Here is a 14,278-nt window from a genome sequence, read left to right as displayed (position 1 = left end):
ATACCAAGCTTGTATGACCATCCCCTTCTGACCAGTCTCCACACAATGACAGGCCTCTTGACAGCAGGGAAAGCCGGCAGGTCTCTAAAGGCCCTGACAACCAACCACAGCAGTACCTAGACACTGCTGGTTAAGCCCACCTTCTCTACCTCTCCACGAAGACTACTGCACATTGCATTCTCTCCTCAAATACCCTCTCTCTCCCTCTTCATGTCACCATTCCTCTTTACTCACAACCAGTGAAACAGCCGATTTCATGCAAAAATTAAAAGCCACAAGGAGACTCCTTCAACTTCCTGTTAGCCAATACATAAACTGTCCAGCCCGCACTCTCTCCTGCTGGAAAACAGTACGTGTCAAGTCCCTCCATCTTTGCAGTGTCCCGTCCCTGCTGCCTTCTGAGGAACTATTTAAATCTGACCACTTCTCACCACGGGGGACCACCCCCATTACGCCAAGCCAAGCTGTCACCATCTCCTGCCTGGACCGAGAGCCTCTTTCTTAACTGGTCTCATGCCTTCAACTCTCACTATTCCTCATGGCCCACAGCGTTCTCTACACAGCAGCCAGAGGGATTTCCTTAAAATATAAATCAGATTATATCTGCTCAAAATAGATTATCCATAACCATTATAAAGTAAATCTGATAACATCTGCTCCTTTGCGCAGAACTCCAATGGCTTCTCATCTCACACAGAGTAAAACTCATAGTCTTGATCTTGGCCTCCAAGCCTCTGAAAGATCTGGGCCCTTGTGATCCCCTCTGACCTCACCTCCCACCACCCGACCCCGGCTCACTCATGGCCAGTTCCTGTTCCAGGGCCTTCGCACCAGCTCCTCCTGCCTCCTGGAATGCCCTTCTGCCCCAGATAGCCACAGGCTCACTCATCGATTCCTTCAGACGACTGTTCAAATGTCACCTCTTCCCTCGTTACCTGAAACTGCCATCCAACCCCTCCTTGTGATTCTTCACTACCTTACCTGCCCTGTTTTTTCATTTTACACCAATTTTTCTAGTCTTTCACCATCTTATTTACCACTTGTGACATACTCTTGTTTCACTTATACTCCGACTTCCCCAGCAGAACATAAACTCTGTGACAACAGAGACTTTGGTCCGTTCTGGTCACTGCTGAATCCCCAGCATCTAGGAATTCCTAGGCATAGAGCAGGCGCTCAATATTGGTTGAATGAATAAACTGTCTTTCTTCTTAGTTAACCTCTCCCTCAACTGGCTCCCTCCCCAATGATGTTGAAACAAGCTCAAGTCTCTTCTGCTGCTAAGTCGCTTCAGTTGTGTCCAACTCTGTGCGACCCCAGAGATGGCAGCCCACCAGGCTCCCCCATCCCTGGGATTCTCCAGGCAAAAACACTGGAGTGGGTTGCCATTTCCTTCTCCAATGCATGAAAGTGAAAAGTGAAAGTGAAGTCGCTCAGTCGTGTCCGACTCCTAGTGACCCCATGGACTGCAGCCCTCCAGGATCCTCCGTCCATGGGATTTTCCAGGCAAGAGTACTGGAGTGGGGTGCCATTGCCTTCTCCAAGTCTCTTCTACCTTCAAACAAAGATAAAAATAAGGCCAAAAAACCCTCCATGATCCACATCTCCCTCTTCACAGCCCAGGCAAACCCTGGGAAAGAGTCGCGTCCGTTTCCTCACCTCCCGCACCTGCCCCGCCCATTCCAGTCTGGTTTTCACCTTCCCTGTGCCACCAGCGCAGCTCCAGGTGAGGTCCCCATGACTCGCAGGCTCAAAAGCTGATGGGCAGTTTTCCAGTTGCTGTGTGACTTGACCTCTCAGCAGCAATTGACCTTACTGACCTCCCCTCACAGAAATCTACTCGGAAAAAAAAAAAAAAAAAAGAAATCTACTCGATTTAAGGGCTTCTCTGGCGGCGCTGGTGGTAAAGAATCCGCCTGCAATGCAGGAGACATGGAGATGCAAGTTTGATCCCTGGGTTGTGAAGATCCCCTGGACAAGGAAATGGCAACCCCCTCCAGTATTCTTGCCGGGAAAACCCCACGGACAGAGGAGCCTGGCGGGCTGCAGTCCATGGGGTCATGAAGACACGCCTGAGTGAGCCTGAGCACACTGCACAGCTGGCCTCGTAAGCACATGTTCCCATCAGCCCTCTGCTTCCTGGCCCATCTCTCCTCCGTTTCCTTGGCACACTCAGCCTCCTTTGCCCAGCCAGGCGGGCAGGGCTCCTGGGGCCCAGGCTCTCCTGCCTTTCCTTCTCTGCAACACTCAGCTCTTCCTCAGAGGCATCCGCAGCCTCGCCTGCCCCTTCAATTCCCGCCTGGGCTCGGATGACTCCCCAGTCCTCGTTTCCGGTGCAGGCCTGCCTCAGGAACATGAAGCTCGTACATTCATCCAATATCCAAGTCCCAACTCAGATCAAGCTCCTCCACCCACCTCTCTCCAGATGGTCTTCCACAACCATCTTAAGGAACTGCACCACCATCCATCCAGTTGGGTGAGTCACAAACTTAAGTCAGTCTTACTGATCCACATTCTGATGCTGTTATCCAACCCAACATCAGGTGTTCTTAGCTTTACCTTCTAAATCAGTGGGGAACACCTTCATTCTACTCTGCTTCTGTTGTCACTACTTTAAGTCTGGGCCACCAGCGTTTCCCCTCAGATGATAATAACTGCCTCCCTCGTGGTCCCTGGGCAACCTCTCCAGGTTTCCTTGAAGATGTTCTGAACATAACGGCTCAAGTGATCTTTCCAAAATACTAACCTCTTTATCAACTTCTGCCCTGTTTAGAACTCTGGGGTATTATTTCACTGCTATTGGTCTAAAAATCAGACTCCTCAGCACAACCTCCAGGGTCTTGTGTGCCGGGGCCCTGGACTGCCTCTCCTGCCTCACCTCCAAACCCTCTCCCCCTTCATCTGCCATGCCCAGTCACACAGTGGCCTCCTTTAGTTTCTTTTTTTTTTTAATTATTATTATTAAAACTTAAAAAAAAAAAAAAGAAACTCTTAAGGTAACTGTAGACTCACAGGCAGTTGTATCTTTTAGTTTTCCCAAACTGTCATATTCCTCTCTGCCACAGGGCCTTTGCCTATGCTGTTCTGCCCCTGCTGCCAAAGTGCCTCTCACTCTAACCTCTTTAATTTTTGTTTGTTTATCATTCCACTCTCAACTTCCTCAGGGAATCTTTCCTTCATACCTTGTCCACTTTGCCCATGGGATCAGGTTTTCTCCTTCACAGGACTTGTCACATTACTGGTATGACTCAGAAAACGTGATTATTTGAACAGACCCCTTCTTCCCCATTAACTCCAAGTTCCATGAGAACGGGGTCTTTGTTTTCTTTGTGTCCTGACAGCAGGTATGACACCCAAATAAATAAATACCTTCTAAATGAACGTCACCCTGGTTCAGTCAAAAGACAAAAGGACTGTATAGAGAACACACCGACCATTCCTGGGGAACGAGGACAATCTTAAGACGTCTAGGTCCTGGCATAAGAAGGCTGTTCTACAAATCTAGAAAACCTAATGAAATACCGAATAAAAAAGCCCAAAGACTCATTACAACCAAGAGAGTAATCCCAAAGAAGCTTCTTATAGAAAGACTCCAGGAATGAGCTAGTAAACATGTAAGTATTTTCTAAGGTAACCTTGCTGGAAAGAAAGTCAAGTATTTTCCTGGCAGGCCCCCTAGGCCTGGTGAAAATGGTAAGAATTAAACACAGTTCTGAGCTATTTATATGAGAGACTCTATGTACTTGCTGATTAAGTACACGGTTTCTAAGTTTGCGCGTTTCCATAAAGAATGATCTTACTGTTTTCCCCAGCACCGCTTACAGAGTCTCCCCTGAGATTTACAAGTACGGGGCAGAGCTCTAAACTCTTCCAACCACTTGCCTCGCTGGTGTTGAAATGTCAGAGACCAGCAAAGACGTCCATAAACCAACTAATAAGGGAGGCAGAGAAGAACAAGCCTTCAGTTCCTTCTCCTTTAAATACAAGCAACGCCAATGCCTCTGAACTTCAGTGGGTCATTTGTTAGGTGCCAGGTACGTTGTCAGTTACTTACTGTATTAGTTCATGTACCTTTTACAACAATCCTGTGACACAAGTATTATCACCTTTCTCATCCCAGGAAACCAAGGCTCCCAGAAGCTAAATTATCAGTTCAGGACTACAAGACTAATCAATATGCAAAGTTTCAAACACAGCTGCCAATGAATTTTCTGCCAATCCAATAAATAAATCCTTTTCAATAATCAAAATCCAATTTTTAGTGCTGCTTCTAGACAGAGGGCCTCCTCCTGTAAAATAATCATAAAGCTTTTCAACAAAAAGTAATGTCAATTAAAAAAGTCCTACTATTTCTCAAAATTTTTATAATCCACAGAACTCATAAACAAAATGTCTAATCAAAACACCAGACTTTGCTAACATTAAAGTTTTATTCTGTATTCCAACTGAAAGCCTTACTTTATGATAATTTAGGGATATTTTTTATATTTTTTAAATTTTGCACTTATATTTCTTCTAAGGGTGAGAACAGTTATTTTGAACACATCAAAGTTAGAGGAACAATAGCGTACAGGGAAAAAAGCAACTTATCATGTTATATGGTCATGTGAATGCTGAATGTTTTTGTATATTAATACGCAACTAAAATTTATGACCCCCTGTAGAAGGAAATGTGTTTTCCCAGGTGGTGCTAGTGGCAAAGAATCTGTCTGCCAATGCAGGAGACGTTAAGAGATGCAGGTTTGATCCCTAGGTCAGGAAGATCCCCTGGAGAAGGAAATGGCAACCCACTCCAGTATTCTTGCCTGGGGAATCCCACGGACAGAGGAGCCTGGCGGGCTACAGTCCACAGGGTCGCAAAGAGTTGGACACAAATGAAATGACTTAGCATGCATGGAGAAGGAAATGGCAACCCACTCCAGTACTCTTGCCTGGGAAATCCCATGGACAGAGGAGCCTGGCTTTGATCCCCTGGCGGGGTCAGAAAGAGTCAGACATAATTTAGCAACTGAATGAATGAATGAAAATTTATGAATGTACTCCCTTAACTGGCTTCTTCCTAAAGGTATTTAAACAAGTTTGAGTTTTTCTATCTTTAAAAAAAAGAATAAACCAGAGCACTCCTATGATCTACACTTCCCTCCTCCTCTTCACAGCAAAGCCAATCTTTGGGAAAGGGTTGTGTGTTGCTCACCTCCCACTCACACCTCAGCCCACTCTGGTCTGGTTTTCACCCATATCATGCCACCAAAACAGCTCCAGCTAAGATCACCAATGATCCACATGTTTCTAAACCCTGTATATTAAACAGAGTTGCAAGTCTAAAACTGGACTTTATGATTTATATGTCAGCTGCATGTTGTACTTGTTGCCCACCTGGCTGGGCAGATGTGGGCAAGTTGCCCTTGAGCCTTGGTTTCCCTTTGCCTGCTTGTATTCAAAGATGGACATCAATTACATGTCACAACTCGAGAAGGAATAAGAGGGAGTTTACTGCTGATAAAGAGACAGAGATCATACATCAGAAAGATTTAATACCTCAAACGAAGCTTATGGGAAACCAGCTCTTTACTCTCATTTCTTTCTTCCTTTTAGTCCCGAAATTAAACCAAATATACATATGCAGTGAAAAGCTGCAGAGAAAAAGCTGTGATCTTTTTGATTACAGGCTTTCAAATACTACATCTCAAAATTCAATTCAACCGTACTCAAAAAATATGGTCTCTTTACTTACTGAAACATTACCAAACCATCACTGCATAGAAACTTCGCCTCAATATAATGACTGTTTAAGGCTCCACTGAGTAGCTCACACAGCACAAGCGCTTCCTTACGGAGAAGCAATGGTGGTGATGCTTACCGTGGGCTCTGGAGCCAGGCTGCCAGTGTTCACAGCCTGGCTCCACGGCTTTCTGGTTGAGTCAGTTGGCCGAGTTCTTTAGGCCTCAATAAGGACAATAATCATAAGAACTAAACTGCAGGTAGAGCACGTGGCACTGCGCCTAGACACAGAAATGCTTAGTACATGGCTGATGTCACATAGTTATTATATGTGATTTTTAAAAAGTCACTCACTTGACTGGGTAATAATGATGCATCAACGTTAGGTTCATCACTATAAAAACGTCCAACTCTGGTGAGAGATGTTGGTAATCGCATGTGTGTTGGGGGGAATACGGGAATTCCTTGTACCTCCTGTGCAATTTTGCTGTGAACCTAAACGGCTCCAAGATTAAAGTCACTGAATTTCATACAAAAAACATAGGTATGTTTAATAACAGTGGGCAGTTACAGAGCACTCAGCCCTCACATGGCACTTCGTGGGTATTAAATGATGAAATAAGACACTCTATCTCCTATACATGAAGAGTAATGTTAGAACAATTCAGTTCAAGTTTGGAGATTTCAGAATCTTCCCACACCATTTAAAAACGCTCAGATTATCTTGTCAAGTCTCGAAACTTTATAGTTTTTTTAAAATTTTATTTTTAATTGGAGGATAACTGCTTTATAATGTGTTGGTTTCTGCCGTACAATGTGAATCGCCCTTCAGGATACGTATATCTCCTATCCCGCCCCTTTAGGTAGTCACAGCATCAGGCTGAGCTCCCTGTTACACAGCAGCCTTCCACTAGCTTCTGTTTACATGTGCTAATGTATGTATTTCAATGCTCCTCTTTCACAATTCGTCCTACCATCTCCTTCCCCCACTGTGTCCACAAATCCATCCTCTACATCTCTAATCATGCCCTGCAAATAGGTTCATCAGTTCCATGTTTCTGGATTCTAGCATAGGGTTTAAAACCAGAAATATAAAAACATCATGGGAAAGAATAACTCTCAAGTAAGGCAGGTGTGAAAGGAAGGTTTAAAAATGTGATTATACGCTCCAACTGGAGGGGTGAAAGGTTTGCGATTATTATGAAAGTAAAGAGCAACAGCACCCCTGGGGTGATGAATACTCTCACAGGCTCTTCTGATTTCTCAATAAAGGTTGGAGGGCCACGATTTTCTAACTGGGCAGACCCTACCTATGCATTTGGCCTTTAGTGAGGACGAATGCTGTTCAGTTGCTAAGTCGTTATCCAACTCTTTGTGACCCCATGGACTCCAGCACACCAGGCTCCCCTGTCCTTTACTAACTCCTGGAGCTTGCTCAAACTCATGTCCATTGAGTCGGTGATGCCATCCAACCTTCTCATCCTCTATAGATCCCTTCTCCTCCTGCCCTCAATCTTTCTCAGCATCAGAGTCTTTTCCAATGAGTTGGCCCTTTGCATGAATCCCTGAGATTACTCCAAACCTATTCATCCTGATCATCACTGCTTTCACAAGGAACATCTCCTGTCTTCACTGAGCTAGGCAAGATAATACTCTCATAAACACAGCCTTTCAGTCATGTAATTACATTCTTGTTTATTGCATCTACAAACCAAATAGAGCAATAAGTCATTCCTGAATGAAGAACCAACCTAAGCTAAGAACACCAAGCCCCGTGCTTACAGTGTCTGTGGTTTGTCACAGCTTCAAATAACAAAAGTAAACAGCACAGCAAGCCTATACAGTGTACCTGCTGCATGACGAGGGTTGTGCACATGTCAATTAACTTCATCTTTATAACAGCCCCAACAGGAAGGTGTAACATCTGTCCAAGATCACAAAGATAGCAATTGGAAGGCAAGGGATTTGAAGCCAGTCCAGAGAACACACTCCAAACCCCTACACTACACAGCCCCTGCATCCCCCATTCCCTCCCCCCAATATACCACAACTCCTGGAAGGTCAGAGAAGCTGTTTCCAGGAACAGCTTCTATTGGTCAACATTTCAACTTTGAGTGGTCACTTACAGTTCCTCTTATCAAAATGATAGGTAATCTCTACATTACTCGCTGCCCTGCAATGCTTCTTGTGCACAGCAATATTTCAGCCACTTTTCGTGCGCATGCTCAGTTGTGTCCGACTCCTAGCAACGCCCTGGACTGCAGCCCACCAGGCTCCTCATCCATGGGATTCTCCAGGCAAGAACACTGGAGTGGGCTGCCATTTCCTGCTCCAGATGACCTTATCGACACAGGGATTGAACACGCATCTCCTGCACTGGTAGGTGAATTCTTTACTGCCGAGCCACCTGGGAAGCCCCCTTCAGCTATTTTTGCTGGACACAAAACTGGGCCTTGAGATGCAGAGTAAAGTATCATCAGATCCTTTGCTATATCTTTTTTCTGCAGTCCTTTATTACTTAACAACAATGACACACAAGTACTGTCTTAAAAAAAAAAAAAGATGATCAGTTTAACTCAACACTTTACACAGGTTACTTTATAATAACTACTCAATTTGATGATGAGCTACCATGACAATCAGCTATTCAGTTAACCTGTGTCAATTACTTCCTTTATAGGTTATTTTTTTCTTAAATAACATTATATGGGATATTTTATTTAACTCATCTATATTGTTTGACAAGAAAAATATTTTTAATGGAGAATTTATATGTTCAGAATAGGCTATTTCTTACAATTCACTACCAAAATACTGAATGTGTGTTCCACAATTCAGGTTGGAAAATCCTGGGGCTCTCAACAAAGATATGATCTAAAAATATCAAGAAACCTCCCAATGTTAAGGCTCTTTTATAACCCATGTGATGATTTTATAAGTAGGTTCCAACAAAGTGATATACGATTTGTTGAAATTTTGATGTTAAGTTTTCTGAAGGGTGAATGAAAACTTTGCCAAATAACGATTTTCAAACTTCTGCAACAATTCACTTAAAGTAACAATGAGAGGAAAGAATGCAGGCAGATTTCAAAGTGGAGCTGTAAATATCCGCTTTCGCCTAACTGCTTTGTAGGGTTTACCCTGCATTCCTGATAAAACAATATCCAACAGTTAGCCTTGGATTTCTGAATAAAAAAGCTTTACAAATCTAAATCTCAGTGAGTTCCTTCAATTGATCCTGAATTTCACAAGACTAGCATCTGTTCCCAGCAACAACCACCTTTGTTATCAATAGTTCTTGATCCTTGAGGGTGTCTCAGACCCATGAAAGCTAGGGCCTTCCAGAAAAATAAATGCAAAGCTCACAAACCCATTCCTAGGCTGCAAGAAAAGACTCCCAGAGTTCCTTGCACCAAATGAAGGGAGAAAGATGATGGTAACCTCAAACTTCAAAAGGTGACAGAAGAAAATCAAACTTTCCATTTACTCAGTCACTTGTTAGGAAAACAGGTCTTTTTACAGATTCCAAAGCAAAGGCATTGGGACGGCGAATTAACCCGAGAGCCAACTCGGGTCAAATGTACCGATCCTCACTCCCTCTTCTCCTGAAATTCCACATGGCGGATACTTCCTGACTTTCAGTACTTGGCTCAAATGTCCCCTCCTCAGAAAGGACTACTTTCTTGACCACGCTGTCTCAGGCCCTCTTTATTACATTTTGCTCGTTTACAAAAAATTTTACAAAAGTAATTACAAAAAAATTTACTAGTACAGAAGTATGTATTAGTATTCAAAAATGTCTCATTAATCTTGAAATTTACTTATTTTGTCTCCTCTCTTAGACTATAAGCTCTGTAAGGGCAAATACCTTGTCTGACTTCTTCCCCACTGTATCCTCAGTGCCTGGTACACGGTGGGCACTTGATAAATAAATATTTGCTGAATGACCGAAAACTAAAAGACAGAATGTTGATAATGGAATCAACTACTAAGGTTTTAACTAGGGATGAATAAGACTTCTCCCTGTCGCTCAGTCATCTGTGGGTCCATTCAAATCAGTATGATCTACCGTGTGCCAGTCACTGTTGGGGACCCTGCGGTGAATAAGACAAGTATCTCTGCCCTCACAGACCCTCTGTTTGAGAACGAGTAGATCTCGTGCACACTGCAGTATCTGGGAGGTGCAGGATAACCCTCTCTATAGTCCCTCCTGGAAGGAGTTATGGGAGATCCCAAATGAAAGAAAAACAGTCACCACTTGGGCACTTACAAAGCAGGCCTCAGTTTTCCCTAAACCAGCTGGGCGGCTCTTCCCACCTGCCCATCTCACAAGGGACAACTCCAACCAGCAGAACCCACGTAAAGAAAAACTTAAAAGCAAGAGCTGCTGCTTCTGAGGGTGACGGGGGGACGAACCAGGAAATGGGACGGCAGGGAGTCGTGGCAAGAACCCAGGGCTGGGAGGCTGGACAGCCGGCCCTGACTGTCACCAACTTGCTGGGTGACCTTGGGCCAGTCCCGAGCTGCCAAGGTACCAGGTCCCCCCCGGGTATAATAAAGAGACCGGGCGGGTGGGCCTTGGGGTCGCGGGGGTAAAGTGGCGCCCAGGAGGCCGGGCTAAGGCCGGGTGGGGTAACGGCCGACATGGGGAGGCCGGCGCGGGGCCGGGCCGGGGCGGCTCACCCACCGAGCGCCACCTGGCAGGCCCTGCGCAGCTGGGAGTGCTGGGGCCGCTTCACCTCCTTGTCGGCTAGGATCTTCTCCAGGGCCCGGGACACGAACATGCTCTTGGTCTGGCTCTCCTGCATGGCCCCGGCCCAGCGGGGGCTAGCAGCCCCGCGGGCGGACGGCGCGAGCAGGCGGGCGAGCGAGGCTGCGGGCCCGGCGTCCCCGCCTGCACCAGACGCGTCCGTCCGCGCCACCCAGTCAGGAAGCGACGCCGCGGCCACACGGCGCCGCCATGTTGGAGCGCGTCACGTGACCACGTGACCGGCGGAGCAGCGACGGCGTCCGTCGACCCCGTGACCTCTGGGGCGGGAGCCCGCGACAGGGGGCGGGACCTGTAGCAGGGGCGGGGTCTGTATCAGGGGGCGGGGCCAAGTGGGCCAGGCGGGGGAAAGTGGGGGGAAAAGTTGCCTAGAGAGTAGAAATGGGCGGAGGCGGGAGGGACTTGAAGGACAGAAGACAAGAGGTGACAGGGAGGAGGCGGGGTGACGGAGGTGTGAGGAGAAAGAGGCAACGAGGAGCGTGAGGATGGGGGAGTGACCGGGTGGGAGATGAAGGAAAGAGAGGGAACTGGAGAGGAAGGAAGAGAGAAGAGAAGACTGGGGAAAAAGGCGAGAGATGGCGAGAGAGGAAAGACAGGAGGCGAGGGACAGAATGGGGAGAAAGTTGGCGAGGGAGAGGTGATAGGGGAGTCAGGGCAGGTCAGAAGGAACAAACGAGAGGAAGCTGGAGAAGCAGGTGAGGGAAGGGAGGAAGTGGGCGAGAAGAAGTGGGGGGCCGTGGGGAGATGGGGAGAGAGCAGGGAGCAAGAAGAGCGCTCAGGGGCAGAGCAGGGGCGTGGGGGGAAAGACAGGGGAGAGGGGCGTGAGGAGCCAGGGAGGGGCGTGGGACAGAAGTGCTGTGGCAGGGAGGTGGAGGGGAGGACGCGAGAAAACAGGCCGGGACAGAGAGAGAGCAAGGGAAGGCGGGGTGAGGCGTGGGGCGAAAGGGCGGGTGAAGGGAAGGCTGAAGCAGAAAGAGCGTTTGGAAGGAGGTGTGTTTATGCACGCTCTCCAAACGGGATTTCCCCACCCCAGTGGCAAGACACGTGCCTTCCACGCGCAGCCTTCCTGCTCCTGGAGTAGAGCCGACTCCTGGCTTTCCGTCCAGGTGCTACGTCCCTGCACGGTGGTGTCAGGAAGGACCACCCCTGTGCACCTCCCCCTGGAGTGTATCCATCTATTCCCGTAAATCCCTGGTTCTTCCCAGTTCTGTGTCTCAGGCGAGGGTGGGGGGTGTTCGGGGGGCACTTGGGGGCATCAGACAGGGGAAGAAGGCAGACATGGCCAGTGTCACAGGCCTGCCAGGGAGGGTAGGAGACAGCGATTCCAGCCCACTCTCTCCCACAGCCAGTGATGTCACACCATCGGTGATCTCCACTGGACCCTCCCTTGAGGGGGGCCGTGGTGCTTCCGGGCTCATGCAAGAGCAGGGTCTTCCATGGAATCTTCTAAACTTCTGACGCAGACATGCTCAGATGCTCAGGTGTCAGCTCCAACATCTCAGGGAGGCCCTGTCTCCCTCCAGCACTTTCTGACCTTTTTCCCTAGTTGACTTCCTTGTCTGACCAGGGTACAGGCCACAGCGGGGCAGGCTACATCTCCAGGGCCTGGCCTGGAGCCAGGTTGCAGGTTTCATGGCCTTAAGTTCCATTGCCATCTCAAGACTTGGCAGCTCCTCAGATCAAGAAGTAGAGTCTGTACAGGATGGATAAACAACAGGGTCCTACTGTTTAGCACAGGGAACTATATTCAGTATCCTGTGATGAACCATAATGGAAAGAATATATACACATATAACTGAATCACTTTGCTGGATAGTTGAAATTAACACAATGTTGTAAATCAACTATCCTTCAATATTTTTTTTTTTTTAAAGACTTTCTGGAACAGAGACAAGTTTAAAATGAATAAATATTACCTTAAAAAAAAAAGTCTGTTTCTCTATCCCCTTGGACTAGTCTCATGACTTGCCTTGACCAATGAATGTGGTGGAAATGAGGCTGTGCTCTTCCAGAACTTGGGCATCATGAGATCTTCAGATGGATGTGTAGAAGCATTTGGAAGAAAGAGCCCGTGGAGAGAGAGGCTCATTGTCCCAGTGCTTCTGGCTGAGTGCAGCCCCAGCTGACCTACCACCAAAATTCAACAGCTTGAGAAACCCTGGTGACACCAATAGAGGAACTGCCCAGCTAACCCACAGATTTGAGGAAAACAACAAATGACTGTTATTGTAAGCCACTACATGTTGAAGTAGCTTGTTATACAGCAGTACGTATATCACTGAGACGCTCCTCAATCCTCATGTGTTGAATGAATTAGTGAATGAATGAACGCGTGAAACTCAGAAGAATGCAGTGCAATCCACTGAATGACAGATGTTTTGAGCCCTCCCCGTGTGGACAAGGTCAGGCCACATCACCCCGGCTGAAAGCCCTACAGTGACTCCCTATCACTCTTGGAATTGAGTCTAAGTATCTCAGTGTGGCTGACTTCTCAGGCCTCATCTCTCTTCCCCTTTCCTCCTCATCAGAACTCTCCAGCCATTCTGTGTCCCTTTTTGTTCCATCCAGAGCTTGGCTTAGGCACCTCTGTTCCTCTCGATCAGTGCTTCTCCATGAGGCAGTACCGCCCTCGGGGGAATTTTTGGAACTTTGTGGAGGAAGTATTTTTATTGTCGTGATAGGGGAGCTGGATTGTTCGTCTGCATCCTGCAGAGAACTGGACAAGCCCAGATAGCAAAGAATAACGCATTATCTCATGTGGCTAGACTAGACACTTTTGGAAGTGAAAAACCTATAATGAGGTGAAACTAGAACCTGTATCTGCTTTACCTATAAACACAAAGCATTTTTAGTATGGTTTTAATATATATCGAATTTTCCAGGAATGCAAATGTGATTGTAATTCAAGGGAACACTGTACTTTATCTGGAACATGACCAAATGCTGTTCACCATTTCAAAACCACGTCACCAACGTTGAAGTCAACTATCGTATTTGAGTTTCCCAATGGCACCCTGGCATTTGGAGCTGTCATTATCCAGGGGGTTCGACTTTCAGGTTCCAGCAGCTGACTGCTTTATCTCTTAGTGTAATTGAGCCTGAACATTTATACATTGAAATAAAATCTGCAAATTATGCATTGCTTTACTTTTGTTTCGTCTTTACTAGGTCATTATCTTTTCCAAGAAATTATGTGTGTGGGAAGATTTCATTATCTATGAATTTCATGTCAGAATAGTTAACAGAGGTAGAGTAGGCATCTATGCAGCTGGAGACATGGTCTGTCTTGTTCACGTCTCTGCACAGAGCACACAGGAAGTGATCGATAACTGTGGGGCAAATGAATGAAGGACAGAATGAAGGGGGCTGGACTGGGGGCCACAGAACTTAGTCATTTAATCAGCAAGTTATGGGAAAGGTGGGGTAACTTCTGTGTTTCTATGGTGCAATAATCATCCCCAAAGACATCCGCCTCTTAATCCCTAGTGAATAGACTGTTAGAAGGCCAAAGGGACTTGGCAGATGTGACAAAGTTAGGAGCTTTTTGTTTTGCTTTAAGTTAAAGGTGTTGAGATGAGGAAATTATCCTGGATGATCTTGTTGACTCAGTGTGATCAGGAGCCCTTAGTAGGGGGACACAGAAGTGTCGGAGTCAGGAGGAGATGTGTTGTTGGAAGCAGAGGTTGGGGTGATTGTGGGGCCACAAGCCAAAGAACACAAACCTCTAGAAGCTGGGAAAGTCAAGAAACAAGTGCCCTGAGCACCTGCTCAAGGAACACCACCCTACTG

At 46.7% G+C, this 14,278-nt stretch overlaps 1 protein-coding gene across 1 annotated transcript in view; it reads right to left on the bottom strand.

Annotated features, from left to right (window-relative positions):
* The window catches only part of ARFGEF2 (ADP ribosylation factor guanine nucleotide exchange factor 2), an 83,010-nt gene extending 72,288 nt beyond the window's left edge, over window positions 1-10,722 (bottom strand). Inside the window, exon 1 of the mRNA XM_055545237.1 lies at window positions 10,409-10,722. Within this exon, the coding sequence (XP_055401212.1) occupies window positions 10,409-10,529 (121 nt within the window). The 5' untranslated portion in view covers window positions 10,530-10,722. The remainder of the gene's footprint in view (window positions 1-10,408) is intronic.
* Window positions 10,723-14,278: the final 3,556 nt, after the last annotated feature.

Source organism: Bubalus kerabau, chromosome 13, assembly GCF_029407905.1.
Source record: "Bubalus kerabau isolate K-KA32 ecotype Philippines breed swamp buffalo chromosome 13, PCC_UOA_SB_1v2, whole genome shotgun sequence".
In the NCBI taxonomy this organism is placed as follows: Eukaryota; Metazoa; Chordata; class Mammalia; order Artiodactyla; family Bovidae; genus Bubalus; species Bubalus kerabau.
This window is presented reverse-complemented; position numbering and strand designations above follow the sequence as displayed.